General features: G+C 43.5%; 1 protein-coding gene across 1 annotated transcript in view; it reads left to right on the forward strand.

Moving 5' to 3' along the window:
• Positions 1 to 9,751, forward strand: part of SWAP70 (SWAP switching B-cell complex 70kDa subunit) — a gene marked incomplete at its 5' end in the record, with an annotated part of 39,522 nt that overhangs the window by 15,642 nt on the left and 14,129 nt on the right. The window contains one exon of the mRNA XM_010133404.1: positions 8,314 to 8,541. Within this exon, the coding sequence (XP_010131706.1) occupies positions 8,314 to 8,541 (228 nt within the window). The remainder of the gene's footprint in view (positions 1 to 8,313; positions 8,542 to 9,751) is intronic.

Below are 9,751 nucleotides of genomic sequence, written 5' to 3' on the forward strand. Positions count from 1 at the left end.
CAGCAGGAGAGTTTCACTCTGTACAATGTCTCTGGTTTTGCCAGCTGGGTGGTGACAAGGCCCTGCCTGAGATGCTGCATTCCCGTGAGAAATGGGTCAGTCATCTTGCTTGCCACCTTGGTTTTTCTCTCAGTTCTGGGAGATGGGGAGCATGGTTGTAAAAACTAAGATAGCTCCCTTCTTGATGGTGCAAGATATGGCTTTGGTAGAAGGTCAGAGCCACTAATAAATGTCGAATCCACATCTCTGGTTTGTCATTGTGTTCCCCACCACACAGCCTAGCTAACTTGTGGGTAGATACTTCACATCTCTGTTTGTTGGCATGGTCAAAAGCCTCAGCTCTGGGACATCAGGTCGCTTGCTTTTCCACCTCTCCCCGCCACAAGCGTGCTCCCAGATTCGTACTGCCTTCTGTAGCTGGTTCCGGGTAATGGCAACGTGTCTCTCTGTTGGCAGACAGGCTGCAGAGTCGGCTCTGAGCCCAAAAGAAGTTTTCCAGATTTCATAGCTGCTGCTGTTTGTTTTCCTTCCCATCCTTAACGTCCAGTCTGAAGCTGTACGCTCTTCTGCTTGGAATATTTTAAAAATTCTGAGGGTGAATTGCATCTCTGCATCTCCCTGATTACAGCAAGATTTAAATTGTGCAATACTGTTTAAAGAAAGCTTATAGAGCCTGACAAAGAAAGGCTGCTCTGTTCTCGCTGTATACAATGCCTGCATTCACGCTAACCTTTTGCCTTAGACCACACAGGTAACGTAATCAGCTGGTGGAGGATTCAATGTCTGTTGAATGTGCTCCTTCCTGGTTTGCACTGGTCCTCCTCGGGTTCTATGTGCTTCTGGAAAATTCCACATTTACTCACCCTTTTACATAAAATTCCAAAAGTAAAGATGCAAAGTATCAATTTCAGTTGGCTTTGCTTTTCTTGTGTGTGACCTTTCATATCTGCCTTTTTAAGTTCTTAAGTCTTATTTTTTTATGTTAAATCTAAACTCCAGATTTGCAAAGCTTTTTTTTTTTTTTTGGAGTATTCAAAATTATACTGATACCTAGTAAAGGTGTTTTTTATTTCCATTTGCTTTTTATGCCTCCAGTTCATAATAAAGCTTGAGTATTTATTTAGTCATCACCGCTTTACATTCCATCCTTTCATGTAATTACAAAATGGCTTGCACGTATACAGTGGGGGCATTTTTGCAAAGTGAAGAACAAGAGGAGAGGATGATGGAAGCATTGCTGTTCTGTGATGTTTGTGTTCTTGTGAGAGCCATATAAACCTCTCACGGGTGACCATAGCTCCCAGGCAGAGAACAAGCTCTCCTTCCCTCTCTGCCTGTTGCTCTTATTGTTGACTGAGAATATTGCAACACACAATTTACTGCACTGTCCGGCTTGGAGTCCCTTGTGTGGGATCCAGCTGTTTCCCCTCCTCCCTCCCTTCCACCTTGTAGGCTTTTGGGTTGCAGAGATTTTGTTTCCCCTTTACAGGTAACTAGGAAACTTGCCTCATGCCTTCAGGTTGGAAGGTGATCTCTTGAAGATTTTTTGCATCCCATCTTGTGGGTGGGAAGATTATAGTAAAGAGAACTTCTTAGGTCTCCAGTGGCTACGCAGATGCCTTCTGTTCCTCCTCCTTGGAGGAGGTGCTCCTTGAAACCTGCTTGAGAGTCTGATTTCCTTTTTATTTTTCCTCTTTTTTTTTTTTTTGCACTCTTTTGAAAAATTTCATGTCTGGAAAATCTCCTGCTTGGGTGCAGTTTCACCTTTGCACTGCACTGTCTGAAGATCAAGCCTGCTGTCCTTGCCCCTGTTGCATGCTTTTTCCCTGGTGCTGCTATACCAGGCCTTTCGTATTAGCCAGGTAATTGTGGTGGGGCTGTTACCCCCTGGAGTGGTCAGTCTTGATTCCCTGCCCAGGTGTTGAACTGACAGCAAATTTGGAGCAGCTGCAGCTCAACCCTCAAGAAGGGAAAACGGGCTACTTTGGAAAGGTTTTGGAGAAACAGACTGGAGGAAGCTTTAGAAGGAGCAAAGTGAGAAAAATCAGTTACAAAGGGGGAATTTGAAAGCTGTGGAGAGGTGACACAAGGGCCAAAGTTGCTCTGAAAGCCAGAGGTAGCATCCGGCCTGCACTCCTCACCTGCTGTGGAAGGAGAGATGGCAGCCCTGAACCCTTCACTTGAGGGAGATAAGGTTAATAAAATCCAGCATGGGAAAGGGCTTGGGTTGGGGTCTCAGTTTTGAGATGTGTCTTGAAGCTTGAGGGAATCCCTCCATGTTATGGGGAAAAGTCAGACCACAGAGAGGCAGGAGCTGGTGGCTATGCAGGGCGCTGGGCTCAGCTGCTAATGCCCTCGGCTCCAGTGTTGCTTCTGCTGGCAGGCAGCTGAGAGCGGTTAGGAGAGCTGAAAGGAACAGAGGTCCATGAATGTCTGCTTTGAAAAGGTGCTTATGTCCCAGGGCAATGTGAGATGGTGTCAAATCTGAAAGCTCCTGCTCCTCTCAAATGAAAAGCCATGGTATGCACAAAGTAAAACGCTTCGGTGAACTCGGTAAATGTGGTATTTCAGAGATACAGATGGACTGGAGGAAAACGGTGCTGTATGTTGTTTGCTTCAGTTAAAATAAGTCCAGATGGACAGTTTTCAGAATTAAAACAATTCTTGGCTAACAACAGAAGGGCCTCCTGGTGCAGTGGGCAGGGCTTTACCAAGCAGCTATACTGCTACTGTGCCCAGAAAGCAGAGGGGCAGGTGGGAGCTGCTTCCCATCTCTGCAGCCCATCTTGTCCTCTAGATCATCTAAGACACAGACATGCAAGTGTGTGTTTCCTTCAGCTCTTGCAAGCGTTACCTCTCCCATGAGAAAGATAAAATAAAGAGAAGAAAGGTGGCAAGAACTGTAGTCATAAGAGGAGGAATACTTCTAGTCTGTCATGAGTTTTCCTTACAACTCACCTCTTGGTTGTTCAGATCCATCCTGTGTGCTTTGGTATTGTTTAAGCAGACGTTTTCTGTTTTTTAAAAAGGTTTCCAAACACTTCCCCATTCTTATTTCTGAACATGTGACTGCAGCCTTGGGAATGCTTATCGCCTGAAAGCAGCGGTATGTGGTTAGCAGTGTTTCTGGGCCATCCTCCGTGGTGAAACTCACACACAGAGAGCTGCAAGCTGGGTACTCTGTGTGCGTTGTAATCGAGTGTTCGCATAACTTGTTTTAAATAAGCCAAACCTATTTGCTGTCTTTGGTTTTTTAGCCTGGCGTCTTGAGGAAAGATTTGTAAGGTCATTTTTCACTTGTCCTTTAGCCTTCAACTGCATGAACATGCGTCATAGCTAATCCTCCTAGTTAGGACAGAGAGGCTCCAAACCTCGTGTGGATTTCTGTGCATTTGAAAATGAGGTGATGTTTTTTAGACTGAGGACATCAAAGTCTGAAGCTCTCCAGTGGTTGTTCATCTCAAGGCATTTCTTGCAGAAGAATATTTTTTTGTGACCATGTTTGCTTCTTTGTTCTATGTTCTAGTGTCAAACTGATACAGTGAATGAAATACTGGGAATTGAACCTTGGCCGTTCAGAAATAAAAACTAAACTGACACAACTAGAATGAAACATGCTTATGTGGGGTTTTAAGTTGGTGATGATGATGGTTAGAAAGATTTTAGTCACTTGAGACTTGCATCAGTTCTTCCTGTTTCACTACTCTTTTCCTTGATTGCTGCAAAAAAGAAGAGAGCTTTCAGCTTATGGAGCAGGTTGTCCTTAGGATTTACATATATTTTGGTTTTGGAGTTGACCTTTATTATACTACTTAATGCTAATTTAATTTAAAAAAAAGATAATGGCTTGTAGTGGATAATGAACACAGTTTTGGTGGTTGAAAGGAAGAAGCAAGTATTTGACTTAAAGTGCGGTACTATTGGGATGAAAAAAGGAATTGATGATGACTGTGAAAGGGCTATGATTGCTTTCATGTCTCTTGCCCACTGCTATATGCTTCCACAAAATTTTCTGCAGTATGAATAGGCTTTTACATCTGCTCTGTATCACAAACCTTATTTGAATAGTGTAAACCAGAATAGCCGTGTCTGCTGTGTTCTACTGATGTTATTTTTAATTTTACATCTTCTAAGATACATCTTCTGATACACTTGTGTATCGAAAAAATATGTGAAACATCTACGATTGTGAAGCCTATTTCCCTAGGGAGAATAGTGCCAGGAATACCTGGAAAAGAAAAACAAATAGGTATTGAAACATGGGAAAAGAAAGTGTCCTCTGAAAGAAGATACCAAACACGCTGCATAGCCCATGTTAAACAGCCTCTGCTCTTTTTTTTTTTTCTTTCTGTAGGCAAAATTTTGGCTGAAAAGTTTCTGTTGATTTGAGATGGAAGTCATTTCTTGTACTGTGGAGCCGGTTGGTCCATGCTAGTGTACACAGTATTAGCAACCTCCCTGTTTTTCTATGCCCACAACCAAAAGTAAGGTCCAGTCAGAGTAGCAGCAAACGTGGCTTCGTGTTTGCTTGTCGATACTCTACTTTTTAACCGCCGAAGTCGATTATGCTTGAGCTGGTAGACTCAATTTGTTGGTTATTTGCTGAGTTGACATGTCTCTTTGTGAAGGAGGGAGAACGTTGTTTGCTCTCGGAGGTTCCTCATTTGAGCACACAATGAATGGTCTCTTATTCCACACTGATCCAACTTCATATTTACCTCGCCCAGTTCTGTCTGTATACCCCACCAGTACACTCACTGTCGTTACTGTGCAGATGGGTGAGCTAAATTTTTTCTGGGGACTTTGGTTATCTGAAGGCAAGATAAAGCTTGACATTTTTTAATTTTAGAAATTAAATTGTAATAGCTCTTTTTTCAGTTAAGAAGAGTTAATGTATTATAAGATAATGAGATATTTTATGTACTTTAGTAGGATTATAGGATATTTGTGGTCAGGTTAGTGACTTGTAGATGGGAGTGAGAAGACCTAAATGTTTAAATCTGTTTTAATACTCAATATAAGGTAAAATGTGTACAGATGACATTAAAGAAAAGGATATGGTGACTTATTTTTAGTGCATTCCATGATAAAGTCTGCTAGCCAAGAGTTTTGCATTGCTTCTCTTCCAGACCATTAGTTTGACATACATTTTGTTCATGTGACTTGAGCAAAAGAGTTAAATTTATTCAGTATGATTTTTTTTCCTATGTGTCCCTTTGTCTGCAAGCCAGTCCTAGTACTTTGAGATAATTAACCAAAGGAATTTGAGAGCTGCATGCCTCAAGCAGTGTCGTAAGTTGAGAAATCTTTGGAACATTACATTTTAAAGTTAATGTTCATTAAGTCTTAATTAATTTTTTTTTTTAAATTACGGTCTGACATTTTGGCAGGTATATATTCTCTGCCTAACGAAGCTTTGGTTATTTTAGCTTTCCTTTCAGCTGAGGTACAGGATGTTGTTCAGAACTGATGCTGCTCAGAGGGACTGAGCTGAGTGGCAGAATGTGTTTTGAACACAGGGGAAAAAAGTTACTCCTGCACTGGTGCCAGAGCTGGTTTCAGCACGTCAGACCCCAGGTATTAGGAGGTTTGTTTGGAAGCAAGTTTGCGGTGCTACTGTTCTTGCATGCTGTGAAGGGCTTTTTTTGTGTTGGTTTTTTTTTTTCCCGTAAAACTTGCCTGAAGTAGGAAGTAAGCTGCTTCCTGCCTTTAACTGAATGCTGAGGATTTGTGGTTGATGCTCGAGAGCCTTGGGTTAGTTTTCTAACTTCAGGATTTTGGAGACTGAAGATCAGCAAAGCATATTGTAAAGGTTTTAAATGGAATTAGTAACTGAAATGTACAGAAACCTAGTAAAAGTTACATGCTGGCTGCTTGGGAGAGGCTGCTAGAATTTCCTTGCTGTCATGTGGCTGTATTGACTTCTGGGATGCAGAGCTGAGCGTGGAACCACGGCGGAGCACGGTTCTGTGAGTGTTCTGGTGAGCAGCCGGAATACGAGCAGCGGTGAGCATGGCTCGGCAGAGCCCCGTGCCACCCTCCCTGCCTGCCCCACGCAGCCCGTGCAGCAGGGCGAAGCGAAGCGGCTGTGCAGGTGTGTCCTCCCGGGGGGCCTTTCCTCACATGGCAGACGGGCACAGCACAGGGCCGAAAGCCAGTTTCGCTCATTACCGCAAACCTGGCACCCCGTGTTGGTCACCCTTGTCTGCAGTTTGAATGCCACTTCTGCAGAGGCCTCTGCTCAGATCATGTTTTTGCTAGTGAGAATTGCATGAGGAGCTAAAAATACTTAAATGCTGTACTCGGTTTAAAAGCAATGCTCTCTACAACCTCTGTACCCTCCCTGGAGGCTAGCTTGTCGTCTCTTGAGACATCTTTACAGGGCGGGTACAAAAGACACATTTTGGAGGGGTATGTGCTTCCTGCGTTCAGCCAAGCAGGAACTTTTCTCTAGACAGTGCAGCAGCTTTCAGTAGCTTCTCCCTTTTGCTGTAGCACTAGTCCACGTGCTGCTAAAGTAGGGGCTGGGAGATTAAGAATAGTTACTGAGCTGAATTAGTAAGAAAAGCCTGCCCGTCTGTAGGGGAATTTGATAATTTGCGGTTTGCCAGAGTAGCGTGTTCTGCTACTGGCTTGTGTGTTTCTTGATCATAGATGTGAGGGAAAGGAAGGGATTTGCCTGTACCAGTTGCAAGAGAGCGAAGCAGCAGCCACAAAATTAGCACGTATGCTGCATCAAAACCTTGAGGCCTGGGAGTCCTTGTGGTGCAAAGTGTGGGGGAAAAAAGACTTCATTTCTTTGTACTCCCAAATCTCTTATGTAGCGACTGCTACAGGGCTTACCAGACCAGCTGGAAGGTGACTCAGAGCTGTAGCTGAAGGGTTAATTTATTGTGTGGTGAAACATCCCCTGGCTTGCTCAGCTGAGGTTTTTCTTACCCGTAGGAGAAATTACATTGTGTTTTCAAGGAGCGCTTGAAGAAGGTGCTTTCCCTTGCCACCTCCACTGGGCAGTGGGCAGTTCCACCCTGTCACATCCCTCATGCCATGGAGAAGTAGGGCCACTGGCCTGCAGCTTTGTGGACTGACCTACCAGGAATTGGTTCCGCGCTGGCCTTACGGTGGCTGGAGAGAAAGGCCAGCCTGTGGGGGAGCTGGTGCTGCCCTGTTCCTGCAGCGGGCTGGTGTGGGAGGGTGCTTTGGTGCAGGGTTGCTGAGCACCCTCTCCCCAGCCTTCCTCCTTAGGGAGGGTGCAGGTTACTGTCTCCCTTGGCCAGCTGGCTGAAGACAGTCGGCTCCCTACAAAGCTGGCAGAGAAAGCAGTGAGCCATTCCCCAGAACAGCAGAAGGCCACGCTGGCTTGGTATGTCTTCAAAAGCGGGTTAAGTGCTGCAGTTGGTATCCTGTGACTGCAGTCACAGAAACCTGGACACTGGCTTTTACTTTCTTGTGTAGAAAGTAGGTCTTTCTAGGAAGGCTCTCACCAATTATTTTGTTTAAAGAGCCATTAAAAGCATTCTACATGTGCTAAACTGTAGATGGGCTCAGTTTAAAATACCGTTGTTTCAAGAGCAAACAGTAATGAGTTTAAAAACAAGTAAAAAACAGACAAAAGGAGAAACCCAGCCTTCTTTCCTTCTTTTTCAATCTTGTGTTTATTTTGACTGGTGTTATTACCCTGTGTATGGTGATAGTTACAGAATGATGAAAGATTAAAGGAAACAAAGAGTTTATTTTGGAAACAATAAAAGCAGACATGAAAAATTTGTTCTTAACTTGTCTTGGGACACCTGCTGAGATTCTGTCCAGTGATGGAGTGCTCGAGAGCTGGAGAAGAGGGGTGAGATGAAGACTAAGATATATGATCATACCTTGTTAGTGTTTCATTTTACTTCTTCTCCAAACTGCCAGCTTTTCTTATTTTTTCTAATTTGTTTGCTTTTTATCTTACAAGAATACTCTTAAGAAACTTCTTGCTTTCTCACCCTTCAGTCCTCATGGTTTCGAAAGTGTTGCAAGGAAGGTCCCATGTGTTCTGTAGGAATTTGAAACATTAAAAGAGGCTGTCAGGTTCAATTCTTTGTTTCTTTGCTATGAAGAGAGTAGCTGCAGGCTGGGCTTGGCAGTCAAAAGTTCAACTGAGATGGGACTCAAATCTGTGCTAATTAAACCACCTACATTTGGGGGCCTTACATGTATGAATGTAGGAACTACCTGCAATGGTATCTGTGGAGAAGCTTAGATTACAGTTCTGAAACACTTGATTTCCATGCCTGCTGAGAATGATTAATTTCTGTTTGTGTTTCTGTACAGATTGAATATTTACTTAAGAAACTCACTGAAGCAATGGGAGCAGGCTGGCAGCAAGAGCAGTTTGACCATTATAAGATTGCTCTCAACACCAGCCGAGAAGGTCTTTCTGCGTGGGAGCTGATTGACCTCATCGGAAGTGGTCAGTTCAGTAAAGGGATGGACCGGCAGACAGTGTCCATGGCAATCAGTGAGGTCTTCAATGAGCTCATATTAGATGTCCTCAAACAGGTAGGAACCACAGAGAAGTGAAGTTTTAACACAGAACCATTTATTGCCTAATTAGCACAAGTTCGACTTCTACTGAAATTTCTTTACCTGATGGATAATGAGCAGGGGGAAATTAGGTAAATTACGTGTGAGGGTTCTTTAATATGAGCTTATTTTTATAAAAGAGAAATTGTGCTGCTGTTTAGATTGTCGTAATTGTTGCAGTGCTGTGAATCAGTTCCTTGTGGGAGAGTTTGGGTTTAGAAAGTAAGTGTGCTCTGACTGGAAGTGCAGCCGTTTTCGTGCCAGTGTCAGCTGCCTGTTAGCTGATGGGATAGCTGCAACGTGCAGTCAGCTCTTCAACTGGTGACAGCTCTTCGATCTGTGAAGATGCTGCTTTCTAGTTGCGGTTCCGTTGTAGCAAATACAAGCTGTGCTGATGATAACCTCTGTGTTCAGACAGGGCGGTCTGGAGAAAGGAACTGCTCCATCTTCTAAGGTGCCCCACTTCGACAGGGCAAAAGGGTGTAGAAGAGCTCCAGAGCGCTCTTCCTTCTTGTTCTGCTTCGCAGGCCTCGTGACTGACAGCTTATTTACCTGTACTCACACACAAGAAGCCACGCTGGCCTTTATATTCTTAGCAAGCTTCTGTCAATCTTCAGTTTCTTCAGATTTCCAGTGGCTGGATTATCAGAATGGCTTTAAAAACTGCATCTGCTACAAAGGAAGTAGAAATATCATGGGGACCTGAGGGTTACAGCAGAGCTTACCTGGAGAGCTATTTAAACTTGACTTTTACCTGACAGAGGATTTTTTTCATCTTTGATTTCTTGGCTTCTTGGTGAGAAACAAAGTCTTTCTTGGCAGGCTTTCCTAAGCTGTTCTGAAGAAATCATCAGAAGGTCTTGGCACAGGAAATTCTTTCCGAATATCCACAGAACAATGCAAAAGTCTATTTTTGTTAACTGCTGTTTGCCTGTTGGAGGTGAGGGCCGGGGACACACACATAGTCAGTTGAGGGCAAAATGAAGTCATTCTGCTGTTTAATACCAGGAAAATAAACTAACCAGTGTCAGGTCAGTCCTTCCACTTGAAACTTGTGAGGAAATAAAATTTCTTTCCAGTTTTGATACCGCATTGTGTATCTCTCTCCCCTCCCCCCACTCCTCCTCCCCACCGGCTTTTTTTTTTTTTTTTTTTTTTTTTTTTTTTTTTTTTTTTTTTTTTTTTT

The sequence above is a fragment of the Buceros rhinoceros genome, unplaced genomic scaffold, assembly GCF_000710305.1.
Source record: "Buceros rhinoceros silvestris isolate BGI_N320 unplaced genomic scaffold, ASM71030v1 scaffold18423, whole genome shotgun sequence".
Lineage (NCBI taxonomy): Eukaryota > Metazoa > Chordata > Aves > Bucerotiformes > Bucerotidae > Buceros > Buceros rhinoceros.